Source organism: Osmerus eperlanus, chromosome 17, assembly GCF_963692335.1.
Source record: "Osmerus eperlanus chromosome 17, fOsmEpe2.1, whole genome shotgun sequence".
NCBI classification, from domain to species: Eukaryota; Metazoa; Chordata; class Actinopteri; order Osmeriformes; family Osmeridae; genus Osmerus; species Osmerus eperlanus.
The window spans coordinates 9,094,970-9,120,615 of record NC_085034.1 but is presented as its reverse complement, the minus strand read 5'-3'; the positions used below and the strand labels follow the sequence as shown (position 1 = coordinate 9,120,615).

Here is a 25,646-nt window from a genome sequence, read left to right as displayed (position 1 = left end):
CGGGGGGTAAAGATGAATTGGTCCCGGGATCAGCTCATGTTTATTGGGATTTTTGTTTTCTTGAAAACCAATAAACACTTTGCATCAAACTTTGTCGAGTTCCAGTGCCATTTTTTGAACTTTGAAGATTGATCGAAGACTTATAACATTTTACACACCACCAGTTATATAGTAGGATAGAGACAGACTTTAACCCTGTTCTATACTGTAAGTAGGCTTTGTTGTGTTATATAGAGGTGATGGTGCAGACTGTTTTACCTGTGAAGAAAGCCTGAGGCATCATGGGAAATGTAGTGTGAAGTGGACAGCCTAGCAGTCTGAATACCTCTCCCATGTCAGGAGACTCACCATATCTAGTTGACTTTTTTTCTAATGCTGTAAATTGGATAAAGTTTAATAAAATACATAATTTGATATACAGTTAACACCATTTAGAGTGGTTGTTTTAAGGGAGGTTTTGACCTGTAAGTTAGTCTTCCTCCAGCTGTGTCAGAAATATCTTTTAGCTATATGTGCATGTGTGTACAGTGTAGGATGGTGCTCAGCACCTGTTAACACCTCACATCACACATCATATCTCAACTGGGCTCAACAACAAGGCTCAAGACGCACTTGTTCCGGGAGTACAACGGCACTTAGGAATGATTGGTTGGACCTGATGTTAGTTTCCCCCAGGATCACAATGACTCTTATTGAGAGACTTGTTGCTCTTGTTGATTTGTTGTAACCATCTTAAAATTATTGTACTGGCTGTGAAATACATTATTGTTGCTTGCTTTTTCCACAGGTACACTCTTGCACTTTTGAGGTTCTTGCTGTTTAATTGTAACTTGTCTAACTACATGCTCTTATTGTTCTTCCCTTTGGGACTTATTTGGTTTCACAATGTATGCTTCATGTTTGGCTACCCGCAATGTTTGGGGCTATCTCTAAATTTAAATGTAAATGTAAACTGTCCTCTGTCTTAGCTTTGTCTCCTGTTAGGCTTGCTGTAGTAGATGGTGTCACAATAATAATGCACTATACATACACACACACACACAACCCTTTGTCTATGGTTACAGATGATGAGCGTTAACTATGAAGACAGTTGAGAGGGATGTCAAAGCCAATAAAACAGATAGTCTGTGATCTCTGTGAGTGTGTGTTTGCATGGCCACATGCATGGCCGTGCACGTTCAGTGGTGGAGCGCACCATAGGCCTACTAAAAGAAAGATGTCTGTGTCTCTATGCTGCTGGGGAGAGATTGATGTATCAGACAGAAAAGGTGTCGGATCATCCGTGCTTCTCACCCTTCTATGACCCTTTGGGAATGATGCTGGAAAAAATCTATATCAATTGTAAACATTTTTATTGTTTGTTCTTTTGCATGATACTTCTCTGCTTTTATCTATCTCAAACGAATGAGTGTCATTTTTAAAACAGTATCAACCATACATTTCATGAATCTGTCACTTTTATAATATATAGATTCCATTCTGATCTTTTTCTTGTGCATAAGTAATAGTGTTTACTGTAGAGAGACTGAACGCTAAATTGCAATATACAATAAAGCAATTCTGTGGAAATTATTACTAGATCATATTATACAATATCTGATTCTAACATCTGATTGTTTGATTCTGAATGAATATTTTCTAATCACTCTCCGTAGTAAATTAACATACTTGTTTTTCAGTCATTGACAGGAGTGATGATCAGAGGGGCAGAGTTTCTACCTCCATCGTTCAGACAGGGACAGAAGAATGGATAGAGTTTCTCAGTGAAGGTGCAGCCAGTGAAAGAGTAGATATGAGACCTGGCCTCCACATCATAAAAGGAGACCAGACCCTCCTCATAGTCCACAAACACCCCCACCTTCTGGGGCTTCTGTCTCAGGGAGAGGAGGACAGAGGGGCCAGCCAGAGCCTCATACTCATCTCCATTCCTCAGCCAAACAGTCCAGTATCCATTGTTAGGACTCAGTGTGATCTCCCCCTTCCTGTTGATGGACTCTCTGACCACTCCCAGATCCCACTTAGTCTTCCCCTCAACCTGCACCTCATAGTAGAACCTCCCTGAGGAGAAGCCCTGCTTTCCCAGGACACAGGGACAACGATCAAACCTCTCTGGGTTGTCAGGGAGATTCTGCTTCATGTCTCCATCTCTCACTTGTTTCCCATCCTCAGACAGGATGAGTTTGTTATGTGCTGTATCAGGGTCCAGAGTCACATCCACTGCATACTGCTGAATCCTCTTCAGTTCAGTGTCTAACAGCTTCTCCATCTCTTTATTGAGTGTCTCCTCCAGCTGACACACAGCTCTCCTCACTGCCCCCACACTCAGACCACTGTGAACACTGATCTCAGACCAGTCCTTGGTGTGTGGAGGGGTGCTCAGGGATGGGAAGCTCTGGAGCAGGTGGAGGTGGTCCTCAGTGTGTGAGAGCTGCTCCAGCTCAGTGCTTCTCCTCTTCAGCTCAGTGATCTCCTGCTCCAGATCTAGAATTAAACCTTCAGCCTGTTTCTCTGCTGCTTTCTGCTTCTCCTCAATCACCTCAATGAGCTCAGCCTGGCTTCTCTCAATGGAGCGCACCAGAACAGTGAAGACCTGAACACTGTCTGATATCTCTCTCTCTGCATCTCTCTTGCTGGTCTCTACTGAGAGTTTGATCTCCTGAACCTTCTCCAGTCTCTCCTGGATCATCTGCTGCATGTCTCCCTCTGTCTTCTTCATCTGAGTCTTCCTCTCTTCAAACTCTTCCTCTAGAGGAACAGTGTCATGGGTCTCGTGGTCTTTCTCAGTGCAGAACCGACAAACACACATCAGGTCAGTCCTACAGAACAGCTCCAGGGGTCTCTCATGCTTCTGACACATCCTGTCCTCCAGGTTCTCCACAGGGTCGATCAGCTTGTGTTTCTTCCAGGCTGCAACTCTCTGATGAGGCTCCAGGTGAGTCTCACAGTAAGAGGCCAGACACACCAGACAGGACTTCAGGGCCTTGAGCTTGGTACCTGTACAGATGTCACATGACACTTCAGGTTTAGTAGGACGCAGGTCTAAACTGATGGTAGCTTTCAGTGGCTCTGGCTTCCTGAACTGAGCAGCCATCTCAGAGATGAAAGTGTTGACACGAAGATCTGGTCTCTTATCAAAGTTCTCTTTGCACATGGGACATTGACACAGGTCACTGTTGTCCCAGTACTTGGTGATACAGGCCTTGCAGAAGTTGTGTCCACATGGAATAGTGACAGGATCAGTGAACACATCCAGACAGATAGAACATAGGAACTGATCTTCAGACAGGAGACTGCTGCAGGAAGCCATTTCTAGAATAAGACCAGAAGTTAAATTATATATCTTGTGAAACTATGAACTCATGAACAAAACTGTATAATGGTATATTGTTGAAAATGTACTTTCATTAAAGAAGCAATAGCACAGACAGAAATAGTACAATACAGAAATACTGCATATAGAAGAGCATAGTTCTATAGTCTTTCAAACATCAGAGTCAAGCAACAGTCTGTATTTTACTAACCACTTCATCATTGGATACACCTGATTGATTCTCTATTCTCACCTGTTGGCACTTATGTTGTTTTCTATGATCTCTGTGTATAAAATAACCAAAAGACTCTTTACCTAAACTAAGTAGAATGTGTTTCCTGAGTTTAGAATCTCTTTAGTTTCATTTCAGTGAAATAACGATAAGAGGCTCCTCCCCTTCCAGTCCTCTGTCCTGAACAAAGTTAACCCTTTCATGACTGAATTCTATCTAGCAAGTCAGCTGAACATGAGGGCTTTTATTACTTCAAAGCTACTGCAAATCAGATATTTCAGCTGGTCCCTCTAACTCAGTTTCTAACACAAAACCTGCTAAATAATAGAGGACTAAATAGCAGAGAGCAAAATAACTATACTTGGACATTCTTAATATCATTAGGATCTAACTGCTTGCTGTAACCTACAGTAACCCTATAGCAGACTGTAAACCCCAGCAGCACTTTTCCATGGTGATCAGGACTAAGGTGTAGGATTACTGTCCAGGAGTAACACCTCATGCTGGGGAACACTGGAGAGATCCTGGCAGGAGAGGAAGAAGAGATAGAAGAAATGACCCTGACATCAACACAACTCAAATATACTTAACTTAGTTCTCTGTACTGATGAATGAAAGATTTTATTAGATATCGCTTGAAAGAAAGAGAGTATTAAAAACAGAGCACAAGAGAAGGAAAGAATGACAGACCGTGGTGAATGTAAGTTGAAATGTGTGTCTGCCTGTGTGTTTATATGTGTACACCACTGATAGACAACTGGAGAGTATCAGACATACATACAAACCTACCCTGAACGGATGTTACCCTCTTTGTCACATACAGAGCACAAACTGAGAACTACACAATTGTCGGGGTACAGAAGTGTACAGACGACTGTAAATGTGTTGATCTAGGGGGACATCTAGTGGTGAATACATAACATGACAAGTAACCTTTACTGAGTGTTGGATTGTTCTCTAGACTGACTGAATTGAGTTTGACCGTGGTCTCTGTGTGTTCCAGAATTACACAGTGACATCAGTGTCTTGACCCTTCAACTTTGACCTCTGCTACACTGACCCCAGCAGTAAGGACGGGGCACGGCACATCATCACCGGCTCGTTGACTGAACTCCTGCTGAAGGTTCTTGATTCCCACCCTTATGCACCACACTCTTCTAAGATGGAGTAGATGACTGCCTACTTGTTTATCATCTAGCTTACCTTGGTTCTATTGCTGTAGATTGGAAATAAAGTACACAGTTTGATTGTTTGATATACAGAACACATCTGAAACACTCTACAGGTTGTGTAAAGTGAGGCTATGACCTGTGTTTCAGTTGCTGTGGGAGTCTAACTACAGATAAATAAAAAAAGACAGTGAGAGGAGGCAAGAATGACAAGACATGGTGGTGAATGTAAGTTGTATATGTGTGAATGTAACTGTTTTCTACTTTTCTACGGTGTGTGTTTCAAAAGTGAGAATGTCACTATGTCACTGTCACTTTACTTTGAGGAAACAACAAGTATCTTGTTGTTCAGTATAGTCCTTGAATCTGTGATTCTTTAACTCTACACTGTGTATGTGTGTGTATGTCTGTGTGTGTGTGTGTGTGTGGTGTGTCAGAGACCAGGGTAGAGCCAGAAGGTCTTGCTGCAGGGTTTGGGAGAGAAGCCCTCAGAGGGGATGGGGATGCTTGGTTGAGTTCCGGTGCAGCCCTCCGGTCCCTCTCCCCGTTAGTATTCAGTGTGAGTTCTGCTGCAGCGTGTGTGTTCTACTGCAGCCCGTCCTTCTGAGACACAGAAGCTTCCCTGAGTCTGTCCAGGAAGGTAGAGGAGCGCTGAGGCAGTGTTGACTTTACGGAGCCTCTGGACTCACTGGGGAGGAGGAGGGAGGAGATGGTAGGAGAGAGGAGGAGAGAGGAGGAGAGGAAGAAGACAGGAAAGAGGAAGGAGGGAAGAGACAGGAGGAGAGTAAGGAGACCGGAGAGATAAGGAAGACAGGAAAGAGGAAGGAGAGAAGAGAGAATAGGGATGTCTTCACAGTGTTGTTATTGTGGTTGACATTACTAGCATAGTTTTTCTGCCTTCATGTCTGCCGCTATCTTTTTCACTCTCCCTCTGACACTTTCCTTCTTTCCCTTCCTCCTTCCTTCCAAAACACGTGAATGTCTGAAGAGTCATCGACCATCCTGTACCTGAATGACTGTCTGTGCTGGGTGGTGTTGGCCGATGTAACCAGGCCATGTCATGAAGCCTCACAGCTCCACTCCAGCTCCGAAGAAATGGAGAGAAGAGCAGATAGAGAAGGTGACAGGAGGAGGGGGGTTAGTATGAAACAGAAAGTGCAGAAGATGGTGCGGGCTGAAGAGAGAGAGAGAGAGAGAGAGAGAGAGAGAGAGAGAGAGAGAGAGAGAGAGAGAGAGAGAGAGAGAGAGAGAGAGAGAGAGAGAGAGAGAGAGAGAGAGAGAGAGAGAGAGAGAGAGAGAGAGAGAGAGAGAGATCTGGAGGAGAGGATGTTTCTCGGGTTGAAAATCAGAACAAGACCAGAACGAGCAGACTGATTTCAGTCTCTCCCCCCTCTCCCCCACCCTGGTAGACAGTCAGAGTCAAAGCTTCAAACTACTGGATAGACCTCTGTGCTCTGTGTTCCCCAGAGGTAAAGAACATCTTCTGCTCTGCTTTGTGGAGAGTGCATCTGTCAGAACCACTGACCCACTTACCTGCATGGAGGGCTTGGAGTGGGTAGATGTTCAGATGGACTTGTTTGTGATCCATATCTCTTTGCACCTGACATCCACTAACACACACACCATGGTTTTTGTCCCACTGCCGATAGCACTGTGTCATCCACAACTCCTACAACCCTTCTCTTCCCTGTGCATCCACCTCCATCTACAGCTGCTTGCTTGCCGACAAATAGCTGAAAACACCAACAAAGCTTTACATCTTTAATAAACCTGTCAGGTGGCATTTACCTGACTTCAGTGGGCGGGATTCTTCTCAGCAGGGTAACTATGGGGTGGATAGAGAAGCGTTCCAAAATGGCAAAAAATGGGAGAAGTTTCACGTAGGTGACAGGGAAGGATGTACGTTTTGAAAATGACATCATATCCTGTACGCTGTCTTACGTACTCGTGCAGCATCTTGATGTGTTTTCCTCGTTGTTTGTCAGGTGATCAGCCTCCGTTGGCACATGAAGGTATTCTTTGCAGATAGCCCCCCCCCCAACACACCTCATTCTCTTCCAAACCGAGTGCAGCCCTCCACCATCTTGTCCCCTAATGGCCGTATTCATCCTCAAGAGCCACTTGTGAGATTCGACACGGTATCTGCAACCAACCTAGCTTCCCTCTATCGTGACCAAACCAACGGTCGCGTTTTAACGCCAATCAGCCGTTGAGGCTCTGGATAATGAAATCAAAGGCCATTGTGGAGGAAGCCGGCATCACGGCTGTACACTGATAGGGGGGATTCAGTTAGTGACACGCCGTGCCTCTCAGCCCTCGTCTGACAGGCTGGAGGGGGAGCCCAGGCACACGCTCAACACACCTTTGATGAGTGATGAGTGGAAAAAATGGCGACCGGCCTCGACAAAAGAGGGACGCGTTCCCCGGAATACGATTGGCTAACCCTCAACAGGCCCGGCAAAACCGCTTAGAATTCGTCTTTGAAACCCGACCCAGCGTACCGGTCAGAGACGACAGGTGTTTGTTTGACTTTCCACGGGTCTCTGCTGAATGTTCTAGCGGGAGGCTGAATATCTGATGTGGTCGTTATGGGGATACGGGGAGAGGGGAGGGTGAGTGTGTGTGTGTGGGGGGGGGGGGGGGGGGGGGGGTGGCGTCTGCGCAACCTTGATATGCGTCGGTGTAGCTTCAAATTTGACGTTGTGTTTTTGTAGCTTAATAGCACTTTGTCGCCATCAGCACAGAGTGTAGAACGAACCTTGATATTTCCATCTTTAGCTGACAAATACTCAAAATAGTGATTGTATTTCCAACTCGAAAATGCGCATCTCTCTCCTGCTACATTGTTGTTTGTGTCGCTGAGTGGTAGGTCTATGTATATACACGTGACGTGACCCTCGTGCTGAAAACGTGACTTAATTGTCGTAACTCCCAGAGACGCAAGAATAAATCAAATATATATTTTATTATTAATGACAAAAAAGTAACGCACAGTGACTTGGACAAGTAACTTTAATCTGATTACTGGTTTGGAAATAGTTACTGACTTTACTTACTGAAAAAAGTGGTCAGATTAGAGTAACCGGCATCACTGCACATAAGAATAGGTGGGAACATACAACAGTATATATTTGCATGCCCGGGGGGTAAAGATGAATTGGTCCCGGGATCAGCTCACGTTTATTGGGATTTTTGTTTTCTTGAAAACCAATAAACACTTTGCATCAAACTTTGTCGAGTTCCAGTGCCATTTTTGAACTTTGAAGATTGATCGAAGACTTATAACATTTTACACACCACCAGTTATATAGTAGGATAGAGACAGACTTTAACCCTGTTCTATACTGTAAGTAGGCTTTGTTGTGTTATATAGAGGTGATGGTGCAGACTGTTTTACCTGTGAAGAAAGCCTGAGGCATCATGGGAAATGTAGTGTGAAGTGGACAGCCTAGCAGTCTGAATACCTCTCCCATGTCAGGAGACTCACCATATCTAGTTGACCTTTTTTCTAATGCTGTAAATTGGATAAAGTTTAATAAAATACATAATTTGATGTACAGTTAACACCATTTAGAGTGGTTGTTTTAAGGGAGGTTTTGACCTGTAAGTTAGTCTTCCTCCAGCTGTGTCAGAAATATCTTTTAGCTATATGTGCATGTGTGTACAGTGTAGGATGGTGCTCAGCACCTGTTAACACCTCACATCACACATCATATCTCAACTGGGCTCAACAACAAGGCTCAAGACGCACTTGTTCCGGGAGTACGGCACTTAGGAATGATTGGTTGGACCTGATGTTAGTTTTCCCCAGGATCACAATGACTCTTACTTAGAGACTTGTTGGTCTTGTTGATTTGTTGTAACCGTCTTAAAATTATTGTACTGGCTGTGAAATATATTATTGTTGCTTGCTTTTTTTTTATTTATTTTTTTTTATTGTAACTTGTCTAACTACATGCTCTTATTGTTCTTCCCTTTGGGACTTATTTGGTTTCACAATGTATGCTTCATGTTTGGCTACCCGCAATGTTTGGGGCTATCTCTAAATTTAAATGTAAATGTAAACTGTCCTCTGTCTTAGCTTTGTCTCCTGTTAGGCTTGCTGTAGTAGATGGTGTCACAATAATAATGCACTATACATACACACACACACACAACCCTTTGTCTATGGTTACAGATGATGAGCGTTAACTATGAAGACAGTTGAGAGGGATGTCAAAGCCAATAAAACAGATAGTCTGTGATCTCTGTGAGTGTGTGTTTGCATGGCCACATGCATGGCCGTGCACGTTCAGTGGTGGAGCACACCATAGGCCTACTAAAAGAAAGATGTCTGTGTCTCTATGCTGCTGGGGAGAGATTGATGTATCAGACAGAAAAGGTGTCGGATCATCCGTGCTTCTCACCCTTCTATGACCCTTTGGGAATGATGCTGGAAAAAATCTATATCAATTGTAAACATTTTTATTGTTTGTTCTTTTGCATGATACTTCTCTGCTTTTATCTATCTCAAACGAATGAGTGTCATTTTTAAAACAGTATCAACCATACATTTCATGAATCTGTCACTTTTATAATATATAGATTCCATTCTGATCTTTTTCTTGTGCATAAGTAATAGTGTTTACTGTAGAGAGACTGAACGCTAAATTGCAATATACAATAAAGCAATTCTGTGGAAATTATTTCTAGATCATATTATACAATATCTGATTCTAACATCTGATTGTTTGATTCTGAATGAATATTTTCTAATCACTCTCCGTAGTAAATTAACATACTTGTTTTTCAGTCATTGACAGGAGTGATGATCAGAGGGTCAGAGTTTTTACCTTCATCATTCACACAGGGACTGAAGTATGGATATAGTTTCTCAGAGAAGGTGCAGCCAGTGAAACAGTAGATATGAGACCTGGCCTCCACATCATAAAAGGAGACCAGACCCTCCTCATAGTCCACAAACACCCCCACCTTCTGGGGCTTCTGTCTCAGGGAGAGGAGGACAGAGGGGCCAGCCAGAGCCTTATACTTATCTCCATTCCTCAGCCATACAGTCCAGTATCCATCCTCAGGACTCAGTGTGATCCTCCCCTTCCTGTTGATGGACTCTCTGACCACTCCCAGAGTCCACTTAGTCTTCCCCTCAACCTGCACCTCATAGTAGAACCTCCCTGAGGAGAAGCCCTGCTTTCCCAGCACACTGGGACAAGGATCAAACCTCTCTGGATTGTCAGGGAGATCCTGCTTCAAGTCTCCATCTCTCACTTGTTTCCCATCCTCAGACAGGATGAGATAGGGATGTGCTGTATCAGGGTCTAGAGTCACATCCAATGCATACTGCTGAATCCTCTTCAGCTTGACTTCGGGCAGATTCTCCATCTCTTTATTGAGTGTCTCCTCCAGCTGAGACACAGCTCTCCTCACTGCCGCCACACTCAGACCACTGTGGACACTGATTTCAGACCAGTCCTTGGTGTGTGGAGGGGTGCTCAGGGATGGGAAGCTCTGGAGCAGGTGGAGGTGGTCCTCAGTGTGTGAGAGTTGCTCCAGCTCAGTGCTTCTCCTCTTCAGCTCAGTGATCTCCTGCTCCAGATCTTGAATCAACCCTTCAGCCTGTTTCTCTGCTGCTTTCTGCTTCTCCTCAATCACCTCAATGAGCTCAGCCTGGCTTCTCTCAATGGAGCGCACCAGAACAGTGAAGACCTGAACACTGTCTGATATCTCTCTCTCTGCATCTCTCTTGCTGGTCTCTACTGAGAGTTTGATCTCCTGAACCTTCTCCAGTCTCTCCTGGATCATCTGCTGCATGTCTCCCTCTGTCTTCTTCATCTGAGTCTTCCTCTCTTCACACTCCTCCTCTAGAGGAACAGTGTCATGGGTCTTGTGGTCCGTCTCAGTGCAGAACTGACACACACACGTCTGGTCAGTCCTACAGAACAGCTCCAGGGGTCTCTCATGCTTCTGACACATCCTGTCCTCCAGGTTCTCCACAGGGTCGATCAGCTTGTGTTTCTTCCAGGCTGCAACTCTCTGATGAGGCTCCAGGTGAGTCTCACAGTAAGAGGCCAGACACACCAGACATGACTTCAGGGCCTTGAGCTTGGTACCTGTACAGATGTCACATGACACTTCAGGTTTAGTAGGACGCAGGTCTGGACTGATGGTAGCTTTCAGTGGCTCTGACTTCCTGAACTGAGCAGCCATCTCAGAGATGAAAGTGTTGACACGAAGATCTGGTCTCTTATCAAAGTTCTCCTTGCACATGGGACATTGACACAGGTCACTGTTGTCCCAGTACTTGGTGATACAGGCCTTGCAGAAGTTGTGTCCACATGGAGTAGAAACAGGATCAGTGAACACATCCAGACAGATAGAACACTGGAACTGATCTTCAGACAGGAGACTGGTGCAGGAAGCCATTTCTACACTGGAGAGAGAGAGATCAAAAGTGAAACCATGACCGCTGAGCTGAGTCACAGTCATTTGTTAAATGACAGTTTGAGATTTTGATTTGTTCAAGAAAAAGTGATAAATACAGTCATGTTGATTTTGGCCACACTTATGATTCACATTACTACATTGTATTCTCTAACATGAACATACTTTTATGAAATAAAGAAAAAACACTTGACAATATTATGACAATGCCTACATCATATTCATCAACCCTTGTCATTTAGACTACTCACCTGTGTATTTTAATCTTGATATTCTCTCTAACTGGTGGATACTTTTAGAAACAGATTCTTGTTATGTTCGTCTGTTCAGTGCTGCGGTACTGTAAGTCTGTCAACTTAAGTTTCACTTCAGTGAGTTGAGGTAACAATGCTCCTCCTACCTAGTACTCCTATTACAATAACTATGTTCCCTTTACTGACTAGATAGATTACCAGTATATACCAGAATATGTGGGTTTGGGTGATCAGTGAGCACAATATACTGTACAAGAGAGAGAGAGCTAAAAACAGAAAAGTGAGTTGGTTTTCTCAGCTCAACAGAGTATCTGTTGGACAAATGTTTACCTGGCTGATTAACAGCAAGGAAGAGCACTCAATACTTTATGGTTACATAAATAGTCTCTTCTCAACTTTAACTTTAACTTCAAGTTCTCTGACGACTCCGCCGTAGTCGGCCTGATCAGCGATGATGACGACGTGGAGTACAGAAGACTGACGCAGGACTTCGTGGACTGGTGTCGACCAAACCACCTCCTCATCAACGCGGGGAAGACCAAGGAGATGGCGGTGGATTTCCTCAGACACCGGTCTGCCCCCCCACCGGTGAACATCCAGGGAATGGACATTGACAGAGTGGAGTCCTACAAGTACCTGGGTGTTCACCTGAACCACAGGCTGGACTGGACTCACCACACTGACGCACTGTACAGGAAAGGTCAGAGCAGGCTTTACCTCCTGAGGAGACTGAGGTCCTCTGGAGTGCAGGGGGCACCCCTAAGGACTTTCTATGACTCAGTGGTGGCATCAGCCATCCTGGATGGTGTGGTCTGCTGGAGCAGCAGCATCACTGAGAGGGAAAGGAGGAAGCTGGACAAGGTCATCAAGAAGTCCAGCTCAGTCCTGGGCTGTCCTCTGGACTCAGTGCAGGAGGTGGGCGACAGACGGGTCCTGGCAAAACTGACATCCATGCTGGATCACGAGTCGCACCCATCCATGCTGGATCACGAGTCGCACCCCCTGCAGGACTCACTGTCCGCTCTGGGGAGCAGCTTCAGCAATAGGCTGATTCACCCTCGGTGTGTGAAGGAGAGTTTCCGCAGATCCTTCCTTCCTGCTGCCGTCAGATTGTTCAACGATCACTGCTGACACTGCTGCTGAACCATGTCCATAACCACTTCTATGTGCAATATTTAATTATGCAATTACGTGCAATAATATTACGTGCAATATTTTTTCTTACGTGCAATAACTTGGCTGTATGTCACTCATTACTTATTCATAGCGGCAGCCACCACACTTAACTCTCACTTACTTTATATATTATTATTTTACTATTTTATACCCTTAGAACCTAATCTTCATATTTTATATGACTCCCTGTTTCTTGTATCTTGTATATTTAGGGTTCCTTCGGTAGGAGGGAACCTATTGTTATTGTTGGTATTTAGGTTCCTCCGGTAGGAGGGAACCTATTGTTATTGTTGGTATTCTTATTATTATTTTTCTTCTCCTTGCGCCCCAATATCTCAAAAAGTCCCTGGTTATAAATTTTCTAATTTGGCACATTGATACTACATCCAAGTGGGTACCCCCACACCAAATATGGGCCACATCGGACCATAGGGGGCGCCACAGGCCACGCCCAAAAGTCCGATTTTCAAAGTGATGGCATTTCCACCCCATTGCTCCAATTCTTCTGAAACTTGGTGTGCATGCCTCATTTTTCATGAGGAACAAAAAAGCCTCAAGGACCCATAAGGTCCGCCCTGATGGATTTTCCTGTACTGTGATAATTTGGGAAAACCTTCAAAATTCCTCTTCTCAAAGGTGAAATTGACTTGTATCATTGACGTATTTAAAAACGTTACTTAAGGCAATTGAATCAAGTACAAAATGGCTGAAATGGGTGTATTTATGTAAATGTCCACATTGCCTCAATATGTTTGTGTATGTGTCACTAAATCAAATGTATTTTTGAAGGATGGTTCAAACCTAATAAGCTTTAAGGTGACATGCCTCTGAAGTACCATGCAAAGTTTCACCTTGATATGTCAAAATATGACTGAATTACAGCTGTTTGAACTTGGACCAAATCTGACAATGCTCGCCATTGGAGAAACAGCTTTTTTTTTTTTACCAAAACCAGTCAGAGGCATAGTTTTTATTTTTTTATTCTGACAAAACAGTTTCTAGTCTTCCAATCAATCCTCTGGTTGTAAAGACATAGCAATGCGTGTTTATTTGAGCCCATCACAACACTCCGATCATCTGTTTAGCGAGACTGTGTAAACCACTGCAAAACAAGCCAGGTTCACCACAGTAGCTAGCTACTTGTAGTCTACGCATGGTAGAGATAACTCTAATGGTTTTCTCTAATGAAGTAAATTGATTATTCAGGTGGATCCCTTGCCTGTTGCACAAATTCATTTCAGTAACCTAAGCCAGGACACATCCCCACTGATGCTTGGCATGATTTGAAATTCCCTTCCATGACAAGTTATGGCACTCCAAACAACCTTTTAAAAAAACTATGAGTAAGTTATTCTTTACAGCAGCAACCCAGTCATCCTGTTTTTATAGGAAATGTACAAGCAGTTTCAACTTAGGCTGTATCTAACAACGCTTACCACAGGAGAAACAGCTTACTTTTTTATACAGTAACTGAACATGACAATATTCAACACTGAGAATAGCTCAATGGGCTGGGATGGTGACCTGTAAAGTATAAGGTCGTAGGTTGGAATCCAGCCATAGTCTTTTGGCCTGTCATAATTTTGATTATCTGTTCAGTTCAACAGGATGACATCATCAAGTACCACAACAATTTCACCTTGGTATGTCAAAATATGATTGAATTAGAGCAGTTTCAACGTTAGCTGAATCTAACAACGCTTACCACAGGAGAAAAAGCTTACTTTTTTATACAGTAACTTTTATACAGTAACTGAACATGAAGTAGTTTTGCTCTCTTGTTGTCCAACTCTCAACCTTCTACAGTGTACATGTTTATAATATTTTGCGAAGGAACCCGCATCGCTGCTTGCAGCTATATTTTATATTTTGTATTTTCTATATTTAAATTGTACTCTGTACCCTGCTGCTGTTGCAAACTGCAATTTCCCCACTGTGGGACAAATAAAGGATTATCTTATCTTCCTGGTTTCTGTAGTTGAACCTGTTTTGAGCCTGGGGCATTGTGGGTGTTGACACACAAACACACACACACACTCAGACACACACACACACACACACAGTCACGCACATACTGTACACATGAACAATTGCACACACATTCTGATGATTGATTAGATAAGATTCTTTCTCTCTTGAGATATTGCCATTGTTTGTGTTAGTTTTCTCGCTTCACTCCTCCCACAGTTTCTATGAGTTTTGGAAGTCAACATGTAAATGTTTTTCATATTTCAGAGCACATTGTTAACTGTGTGGTGCATACAGTACATTCATATACAGGTGGTACATGGTCTGGAGATCAGTCAAAGTGGAGCATACACAACTATAAAACACACAAGGCTCAGGTTTTCTGAAGAAGAGGGAATATTAGTTAAACGTCTCATTTAAAATCTCTAGAGATTTGTGATTAGGGCTTTGTTGTGTCCACTAATCTGTTTGGCAGCCCTTTATCTCTGACTGACACACAATGATGAAGGGTTATGGTTCATGAAGATTGATTATGATTGATGAGGATAGGTTATGATTATTGATTCATCTGATGGAAAATGAAACTCTCGAATCACCTCTTTTTAGTATTGTTCTATATTACTGTAAACCATGTGTTCAGCTGTTGACTGATTATTATTACCACTAAATGATAGAGGATATTGAGCCTGAGTGTGAGATCTGGGTGACAGAGGCTGAGGAGTGAGGGAGAAGGCCACCTGGAGGCAGGCATCTTACTTCACAGGCAGAGGCCTGAGCTAGAAGTCAAGATGCACTGTTTTTAGGCCCTTCACCCAGAATCTTATCTGTAGTCGCCTGCACAAGGTCAGCACTAGGCCCGACTAGGGATGATGTACAACGAGCCTCATTGTGTAAGCAGCATGAAGGCTAGCATCAACCTATTGTGGGCTACAGAACCCGTCTTAAGAGAAACACTGATCTTTGTATCCCAGCATAAAAATGTACATCTCCAAACACAAGCAAGGTCAAAGGCATCAAAGCTAAGGTGCGAGTGAAATCTGAAACCCCCCAGGACAAGTGAACGATTGAGTTATGAGTAAGATCTGAGACCATCTGTAATTACCAATAGTAAAATAACACATGAGAATAGGTGGGAACATACAACAGTATATACAGTATTTGCATGCCCGGGGGGTAAAGATCAGTTGGTCCCAGGATCAGTTCATGTTTATTAATATTTTTGTTTTCTTGAAAACCAATAAACACTTTGAATCAAACTTTGCCAAGTTCCAGTGCCGTTTGACTTTGAACTTATAAGATTAATTGAAGACTTTTACTCAACACAATGGTAGGATAGAGACAGGCTTTAACCCTGTCCTATGCTGTAGTTAGGCTTGGTTGTGTTAAATAGAGGTAATGATGCAGACGGGTTTACCTACCTATGAAGAAAGCCTGAGGCACCATGGGAAATGTAGTGTGAAGTGGACAGCCTAGCAGTCTGAATACCTCTCCCATGTCAGGAGACTCACCATATCTGTCTATTTAGTTGACTTTTTTTCCAATGCTGTAAATTGGATACATTTTTATAAAATACACAATTTAATATACAGTAAACACAATTTATAGGGGTTGTTTTAAGCAAGGTTCTGACCTGTAAGTTAGTCTTCTTCCAGCTGTCAGAAACATCTTTTAACTATATGTGCATGTGTGTACAGTGTAAGATGGTGCTCAGCACCTGTTAACACCTCACATCACATATTATATCTCAACTGTCCTCAGTCTTAGCTTTGTCTCCTGTTAGTTTTGCTGTAGTAGATGGTGTCACAATATTAATGCACTATACATACACACACACACACACAACCCTTTGTCTATGTTCACAGATGATGATGGTTGATTATGAAGACAGTTGAGGGGGATGTCAAAGCCAATAATAAAGATAGTCTGTGATCTCTGTGTTTGTATGAGTTCAAGGTTGATTGTTGGAGAACATCTTTTTATGATTCTAGGACATCTTTGACATCAAATTATTTGAGGAATCTTTTTTGGGGAGGCAGAATCTTTTGAAACATTTGAAATTTGATGTCTATTAAGAGCTGATGTGTGTGAGTCTTTGTGTATATGAGAGATCGGGAGTTTATAAATGACTGTTGGTCATGAGTGAATGTCTAGTTGACTGACCTGTTGAGTGTGTTTGTAATGTTAAATATGTGGATTATCCTAAACAACTTAAACACACTGACTGAAGCAGGAGAGAAAGCAAGAATGTATGCTCTTCAGAACATTTCCAACTTGAACAGAACTAGTGTGAACCTGAAACACAACTGTGTTTGTACATCGTCCCTGAATACAAGCACCATGTTGGGATCTCATGTTGGAGGTTTTCTAAACTAAACAAACATTCTCATGGTTTTATATTCATTTATTGCATTTTAGGTCATTTTATTTCATTTGTTCACTGGTACATTTAGGTGACATTTCATTGCCATATTTCATAAAACATATTATTACTTGAGACTAGACAATATTTCCTATTTTAAGATTATTATTTACCTGATTATTTGCCTTTATTTGATACAGACCGTGAAAGAGTGACAGGGAAGGTAGTAAGAAACAGAGAAAAGCAGGAAACAGTCCAGGCTGGACCTGAACCCCAGTCTATGAGTCAAGTCCTTAGTCTGTGAGACACACTCTACCCTTTGAGCCAGGGGAGCACTGCCTCTGTTTACAGTTTTTATAAATGTTTGAAAATCTACATTACTTTGTCTCCAGCAAATCAACAACTGTTTTTTTTTCAGATTAATATTTTTTTATGACATTTCCTTTTGAACTCCAGGATTTCCACATCTGTGTTTTTGAGGTTGTGACTGGAGTGATGATCAGAGGGGCAGAGTTTCTACCTTCATCATTCAGACAGGGACTGAAGAATGGATAGAGTTTCTCAGTGAAGGTGCAGCGAGTGAAAGGGTAGATATGAGACCTGGCCTCAACGTCATAAAAGGAGACCAGACCCTCCTCATAGTCCACAAACACCCCCACCTTCTGGGGCTTCTGTCTCAAGGAGAGGGTGAGAGAGAGGCCAGCCAGAGCCTTGTACTGATCTCCATTCCTCAAACATACAGTCCAGTATCCCTTCTTAGGACTCCCAGTGATCTGCCCCTTCCTGTTCATGGACTCTCTGACCACTCCCAGTTCCCAGTCAGTCTTCCCCTCAACCTGCACCTCATAGTAGAACCTACCTGAGGAGAAGCCCTGCTTTCCCAGGACACTGGGACAACGATCAAACCTCTCTGGGTTGTCAGGGAGATCCTGCTTTATGTCTCCATGTCTCACTTGTTTCTCATCCTCAGACAGGATGAAACTGGGATGTGCTGTATCAGGGTCCAGAGTCACATCCACTGCATACTGCTGAATCCTCTTCAGCTTGACTTCAGGCAGATTCTCCATCTCTTTATTGAGTGTCTCCTCCAGCTGAGACACAGCTCTCCTCACTGCCCCCACACTCACACCACTGTGGACACTGATCTCAGACCAGTCCTTGGTGTGTGGAGGGGTGCTCAGGGATGGGAAGCTCTGGAGCAGGTGGAGGTGGTCCTCAGTGTGTGAGAGCTGCTCCAGCTCAGTGCTTCTCCTCTTCAGCTCAGTGATCTCCTGCTCCAGATCTTGAATCAACCCTTGAGCCTGTTTCTCTGCTGCTTTCTGCTTCTCCTCCATCACCTCAATGAGCTCAGCCTGGCTTCTCTCAATGGAGCGCACCAGGGCAGTGATGACCTTAACACTGTCTGATATCTCTCTCTCTGCATCTGTCTTGCTGGTCTCTACTGAGAGTTTGATCTCCTGAACCTTCCTAGATCTTTCTTCCATCATTAGCTTCATCTCAGCCATCATCTTCACCAGATCCTGCTTTTTTGGTCTGAACTCGTCCTCTAAAGTGACAGTGTCATGGGTCTTATGGTCTGTTCTTGTGCACATGAAACACACACACGTCTGGTCAGTCTTACAGAACAGCTCCAGGGGTCTCTCATGCTTCTGACACATCCTGTCCTCCAGGTTCTCCACAGGGTCGATCAGCTTGTGTTTCTTCAAGGTTGCAACTCTCTGATGAGGCTCCAGGTGAGTCTCACAGTAAGAGGCCAGACACACCAGACAGGACTTCAGGGCCTTGAGCTTGGTACCTGTACAGATGTCACATGACACTTCAGGTTTAGCAGGACGCAGGTCTGGACTGATGGTAGCCTTCGGTGGCTCTGACTTCCTGAACTGAGCAGCCATCTCAGAGATGAAAGTGTTGACATAAAGATCTGGTCTCTTATCAAAAGTCATTTTACACATGGGACATTGACACAGGTCACTGTTGTCCCAGTACTTGGTGATACAGGCTTTGCAGAAGTTGTGTCCACATAGAATAGTGACAGGATCAGTGAACACATCCAGACAAATAGTACACTGGAACTGATCTTCAGACAAGAGACTACTGCAGGAAGCCATTTCTAGAATAAGACCAGAAGTTAAATTATGAATCTTGTGAACCTATGAACTCATGAATAAAACTATAATGGTATATTGTTGAAAATGTACTTTCATTAATGAAGGAATAGCATAGACCGAAATAGTACAACATAGAAATACTGCATATAGAAGAGCATATTTCTATAGTCTTTCAGAAATCAGAGTCAAGCAACAGTCTGTATTTTACAAGCCACATCATCATTGGATACACCTGATTGATTGTCTGTTCTCACCTGTTGGTACTTATGTTGTTTTCTATGATCTCTGTGTATAAAATAACCAAAACACTCTCTACCTAAACTAAGTAGAACGTGTTTACTGAGTTTAGAATCATTTTTGTTTCGTTTCAGTGAAAAATCTATAACAGGTTCCTCCCCTTCCAGTCCTCTGTCCTGAACAAAGTTAACCCTTTCATGACTGAAGTGCAAGTCAGCTGAACAGGAAATATATTATTACTTCAAAGTAGCAAATCAGATACAACCCGAATTCCCAAAAAGTCTCTCAGAAGTAAAGATGAGCAGAGGTTCACCAATCTGCACAAACCCGCATCTACATATTGTGGAACCAATTCAGAATAATGTTCCTCAACGTAAAATTGTGAAGACTTTGAATATCTCATCATTAACAGTACATAATAAAACAAAATAGTTCGGAGTACTATAAGGAGTGTAAGGTACAAGGCGGGAAATAAATACTGCATGCCTGTGATCTTCAGCCATGATTCTGTAATCAAAATCATTGCATGGGCTCAGAAACATCTCCAGAACTCATTGTCTGTGAACACAGTTTGCCGTGCCATCCACAAATGCAGGATAAAGCTCTATCATGCAAAGAAGAAGCCATATGTGAACATGATGCAGAAACACTGCCATCTTATCTGGGCTAAAGCTCATTTAAAATGAACTGAGGCAAAGTTGGAAAACTGCTCTGTGGTCAGATTAATTGAAATCTGAAATTATTTTGGGAAACCATGGACGCTGCGTCCTCCGGATTAAAGAGGAGAGGGACCATCCAACTTATTATTAGCGGTTCAAAATCCTGCATTTCTGATGGTATGGGGGTGCATTAATGCCTATAGAATGGGTAGGTTGCACATCTGGAAAGGCAACATCAATGCTGAATTGTATATACAGGTTTTAGAGCAACATTTGCTTCCATCCAGGCAACGTCTTTTTCAGGGAAGGTCTTGCATATTTCAGCAAGACAATGCTAAACCCACATACTGCATCTGTTACAACAGCATGGCTTTGTAGTAGAAAAGTCCCGGTGCTGAACTGTCCTGCCTGCAGTCCAGACCTTTCACCAGTTAAAAACATTTGGTGGATCATGAAGCAAAAAATATAACAAAGAAGACCCAGGACCGTTGAGCAGCAAGAATCCTGTATCAGACACAAAGGAGAAACATTCTTCTCCCATGACTCCAGCAACTGGTCTCCTCAGTTTGCAGATACAGTCTGTTATTAAAAGAAGAGGGGATGCGACACAATGGTGAACATGGCCTTGTTCTAACTTTTTTGAGACGTGTTGCTGCCATCAAATTCTAAATGACCTTATTCTTTCCTTAAAATGGTACGTTTCCTAAGTTTACACATTTGATATGTTTTCAATTATCTATTGTGAAGGATATATGAGTTCATGAGATTTGCAAATTATTGTAGTCTGTGTTTTATTTTATTTTACACAACGTCTCAACTTTTTTTTGAATCCATACAAACCTCCCCTGACTGGATGTTCCCCTCTTTGTCACATACAGAGCACACACTTACTCATTCATTCTCTAAGGTCTATCACACAATGATGCACACTGGTAACATGAAGTCAGGTACCATACATGCATTGTCTTTATTAGTCAGAAATGAAGGTGGATGTTTGACAGTGAAATGAACACTCAGCACTGATCTAGCAGCCTGGTTTGAGTCACCTGCAGTTTGTTGAGATCTCTCCTTGCTGCTGCTGACCATGTGACTGGGCAGAACTCCAGGTGAGATCAGACCAGTAACTGGACCACCTGTCAGAAATATTAATCTATCAAGCATTGCACAGTCAGTCGGTGAACAAGTTAAGAAAGCTTTATTGCTTGCGGCCGCAAGGAGACAACAACATCACACGCCATTGTGCTACAAAGTTTGTCTGGTTCACAAGTCTTCAGATAAGACCATTTATTGGTGAGAAGTCTCCTCCCCTGCATATCAGCTGTCAATATGATCGATCCCAGAGACAGAGTGCACGTGCACGTGGAAACTTACAGAGTTCTCCGACCCTAGGCTTGACCATATGATTCACTCAACACAGATAAGGTTTATTGCACCTCTAGTATGATAATGGTCAACCTAGGTCAGTTTGTTTACGTAAGCCTAGTGTCATCTATAGGTCATGTGGGGAGAGGGCTCTCTACTGACAAGGAATGCTAAACACCAGTATTTTCAGAATATAACCTTACATTCTAAATTTCTCCGACACCACCTGGAGTCTGATCTGAGGTGTGACACACACGCATGTTCTCATCCTGGTAAGACCTATTCCCATGTTACAGTCTATGTGTTGTTAGCAAGACAGCAGCTTGTCCAGTGTAATACCCAATCATTTGACTTGAGTCTTGTTCCACTGAGAACAACACAGTTTACTAGTGTATAGAATTCTGTATATGTTGATCCAGGGGGACATCTAGTGGTGAATACCTAACATGACAAGTAAACTCTTCTAAGTGCTGGATTGGCCTTCACCTTTGACCTCTGCCACCCTGACCCCAGCAGTAAGGACGGGTCCCGGCACATCACGAGCTCGTTGTCTGAACTCCTGCTGTTGAAAATGTCAAATCTTTTATGTGTGTGTGTGTTAGTGTGTGAGAAGGCTGAAATCTTCAAGGCATCCTCAGTACCATTGATGCTCCAAAGACTGTCATGGAGGACCGTAAAGAGGTGAGACACCTTAGTCATTTGTGCTGCCTGTGCTCTAGAGATCTGACAACAGCGCAGTTAAACTAATGATTTACAAGGTTTGTCTTGTGCAGTTCTGTCTCTGTGTGACTGTGAGACAATTTCGCCACTTCAGGATCCTTGTCAGAAGTTGTACCAAATGAAACAAACAAACTTAGAATAGAGAAATAGTAATCACTGCAAGAGTTTTATTTTGTATGTTCCTTTATTATAAATGTTTGGTCATTTCAGTCTATTGTCCTTCTCTGCAACAGGCATTTTACTAACTGTACCGATAAACATATCATGTGTACGTAGGTTACATTTTATTTCATTATATTTTAAATCCACTTCAGAGTGATTAATGTTACACATATACATTGGATTAATGTATCTTAGCACAAGTCCGTGTGAGTCAGTAAGAGCATTCTGTCTTTCTACACACTCCCCCCACTATGCGTGCTCTCTCCTTTTCCTCTACCTCAAAGCCTGGGCTGTCACCGGGGTTTCAGCTGTTCCATCAGCCGCTCACTTCTCTCCAATAGCTCAGAGACAAGCCTTCTCCTCTAGCCTATCGTACTGCTGCCGAGCCTTTAACCCTTGTGTTATCTTCGGGTCATTCTGACCCATCAGTCATTGTGACCCACCGTCGTATTGCGACAAATTTACCGCATACAAAGACAAAGTGAAGCATTTTCTTTTAACAGCTAGGCTGTCTCAGACCCCCCACATTGCAAAGGTTAAAAGAAAATTATTTTAATTTGTTTTTGTATTGGGTAAAATTGGGTAAACACAACGATGGTTCGTTATGAACCTTTGGGTCATGTGACCCGAAGGCAGCACGAGGGTTAAACATGTTTCTCTCCCTGCCTTCGTTCGTCCATGCTACCATTGTGTGTGACCCTCCACCTCCCCGTCACCACCTGGTCTTCTTGGCTTCGTCTCCTGTCTGCCTCCTCTGCTTGTTGTCTGGCTGGGTCATCAGCCCCCTACACCAGTGTCTGGACTCCATGGGGGATCTCTCTTCATGCTGCAGACAACCATTGATCACCTGATCTCCCCATACGGTCTAAGCACCAAACACTATGTCATTCTAAATCATATCTTATCATTTGTACAATAAAAAATCACTTCACTCATTTACTGGTCTTTCCTGATTGAAATGTCTGTTGTTTGATTTTAGATTTATGTATGATAATTGTGAATGAGAATTTCTTAACTGCAGCAATCCCAAATCTTTTTCAGTCATTGACAGGAGTGATGATCAGAGGGGCAGAGTTTCTACCTCCATCGTACAGACAGGGACTGAAATAAGGATAGAGTTTCTCAGTGAAGGTGCAGCCAGTGAAAGAGTAGATATGAGATCCGGCCTCCACATCATAAAAGGAGACCAGACCCTCCTCATAGTCCACAAACACCCCCACCTTCTGGGGCTTCTGTCTCAGGGAGAGGAGGACATGGGGGTCAGCCAGAGCCTCATACTGATCTCCATTCCTCAGACATACAGTCCAGTATCCATTGTTAGGACTCAGTGTGATCTTCCCCTTCCTGTTGATGGACTCTCTGGCCACTCCCAGATCCCACTTAGTCTTCCCCTCAACCTGCACCTCATAGTAGAACCTCCCTGAGGAGAAGCCCTGCTTTCCCAGGACATTGACACAATAATCAAACCTCTCTGGGTTGTCAGGGAGATCCTGCTTTCTGTCTCCATGTCTCACTTGTTTCCCATCCTCAGACAGGATGAGTTTGTTATGTGCTGTATCAGGGTCCAGAGTCACATCCACTGCATACTGCTGAATCCTCTTCAGTTCAGTGTCAGACAGCTTGTCCATCTCTTTATTAAGTGTCTCCTCCAGCTGAGACACAGCTCTCCTCACTGCCGCCACACTCAGACCACTGTGAAAACTGATCTCAGACCAGTCCTTTTGTGTGTGGAGGGGTGCTCAGGGATGGGAAGCTCTGGAGCAGGTGGAGGTGGTCCTCAGTGTGTGAGAGCTGCTCCAGCTCAGTGCTTCTCCTCTTCAGCTCAGTGATCTCCTGCTCCAGATCTTGAATCAACCCTTCAGCCTGTTTCTCTGCTGCTTTCTGCTTCTCCTCAATCACCTCAATGAGCTCAGCCTGGCTTCTCTCAATGGAGCGCACCAGAGCTTTGAAGACATGAACACTGTCTGATATCTCTCTCTCTGCATCTCTCTTGCTGGTCTCTACTGAGAGTTTGATCTCCTGAACCTTCTCCAGTCTCTCCTGGATCATCTGCTGCATGTCTCCCTCTGTCTTCTTCATCTGAGTCTTCCTCTCTTCACACTCCTCCTCTAGAGGAACAGTGTCATGGGTCTTGTGGTCCGTCTCAGTGCAGAACTGACACACACACGTCTGGTCAGTCCTACAGAACAGCTCCAGGGGTCTCTCATGCTTCTGACACATCCTGTCCTCCAGGTTCTCCACAGGGTCGATCAGCTTGTGTTTCTTCAAGGCTGCAACTCTCTGATGAGGCTCCAGGTGAGTCTCACAGTAAGAGGCCAGACACACCAGACAGGACTTCAGGGCCTTGAGCTTGGTACCTGTACAGATGTCACATGACACTTCAGGTTTAGTAGGACGCAGGTCTGGACTGATGGTAGCTTTCAGTGGCTCTGACTTCCTGAACTGAGCAGCCATCTCAGAGATGAAAGTGTTGACATAGAGATCTGGTCTCTTATCAAAAGTCATTTTACACATAGGACATTGACACAGGTCACTGTTGTCCCAGTACTTGGTGATACAGGCCTTGCAGAAGTTGTGTCCACATGGAATAGAGACAGGATCAGTGAACACATCCAGACAGATAGAACACAGGAACTGATCTTCAGACAGGAGACTGCTGCAGGAAGCCATTTCTAGAATAAGACCAGAAGTTAAATTATATATCTTGTGAAACTATGAACTCATGAACAAAACTGTATAATGGTATATTGTTGAAAATGTACTTTCATTAAAGAAGCAATAGCACAGACAGAAATAGTACAATACAGAAATACTGCATATAGAAGAGCATAGTTCTATAGTCTTTCAAATGTCAGAGTCAAGCAACAGTCTGTATTTTACTAACCACATCATCATTGGATACACCTGATTGATTCTCTATTCTCACCTGTTGGCACTTATGTTGTTTTCTATGATCTCTGTGTATAAAATAACCAAAACACTCTTTACCTAAACTAAGTAGAATGTGTTTCCTGAGTTTAGAATCTCTTTAGTTTCATTTCAGTGAAATAACGATAAGAGGCTCCTCCCCTTCCAGTCCTCTGTCCTGAACAAAGTTAACCCTTTCATGACTGAATTCTATCTAGCAAGTCAGCTGAACATGAGGGCTTTTATTACTTCAAAGCTACTGCAAATCAGATATTTCAGCTGGTCCCTCTAACTCAGTTTCTAACACAAAACCTGCTAAATAATAGAGGACTAAATAGCAGAGAGCAAAATAACTATACTTGGACATTCTTAATATCATTAGGATCTAACTGCTTGCTGTAACCTACAGTAACCCTATAGCAGACTGTAAACCCCAGCAGCACTTTTCCATGGTGATCAGGACTAAGGTGTAGGATTACTGTCCAGGAGTAACACCTCATGCTGGGGAACACTGGAGAGATCCTGGCAGGAGAGGAAGAAGAGATAGAAGAAATGACCCTGACAGCAACACAACTCAAATATACT

General features: G+C 43.3%; 2 protein-coding genes and 1 pseudogene across 3 annotated transcripts; all 3 read right to left on the bottom strand.

Annotated features, from left to right (window-relative positions):
* Positions 1–1,497: 1,497 nt before the first annotated feature.
* Positions 1,498–19,371, bottom strand: LOC134037985 (E3 ubiquitin-protein ligase TRIM39-like). Of its 2 annotated transcripts, none has more exons than XM_062483562.1 (2): positions 19,269–19,371; positions 1,498–3,309 (listed from the first exon to the last, which is right to left on the bottom strand). In XM_062483562.1, the coding sequence occupies exon 2, from the start codon at positions 3,305–3,307 to the stop codon at positions 1,676–1,678; it is 1,632 nt and encodes a 543-aa protein (XP_062339546.1). In that variant the 5' UTR covers positions 3,308–3,309; positions 19,269–19,371; the 3' UTR covers positions 1,498–1,675. The 2 variants fall into 2 exon arrangements, with proteins under 2 accessions (XP_062339546.1, XP_062339545.1); XM_062483561.1 differs by lacking the exon at positions 19,269–19,371 and adding an exon at positions 3,564–3,698.
* LOC134038072 (uncharacterized) lies at positions 9,109–19,014 on the bottom strand. Its single transcript, XM_062483664.1, has 2 exons — positions 17,344–19,014; positions 9,109–11,131 (listed from the first exon to the last, which is right to left on the bottom strand). The coding sequence occupies exons 1-2, from the start codon at positions 19,012–19,014 to the stop codon at positions 9,500–9,502; spliced, it is 3,303 nt and encodes a 1,100-aa protein (XP_062339648.1). The 3' UTR covers positions 9,109–9,499.
* A 2,807-nt stretch (positions 19,372–22,178) lies between the features above and the next one.
* Positions 22,179–25,221, bottom strand: LOC134037984 (E3 ubiquitin-protein ligase TRIM21-like; annotated as a pseudogene).
* Positions 25,222–25,646: the final 425 nt, after the last annotated feature.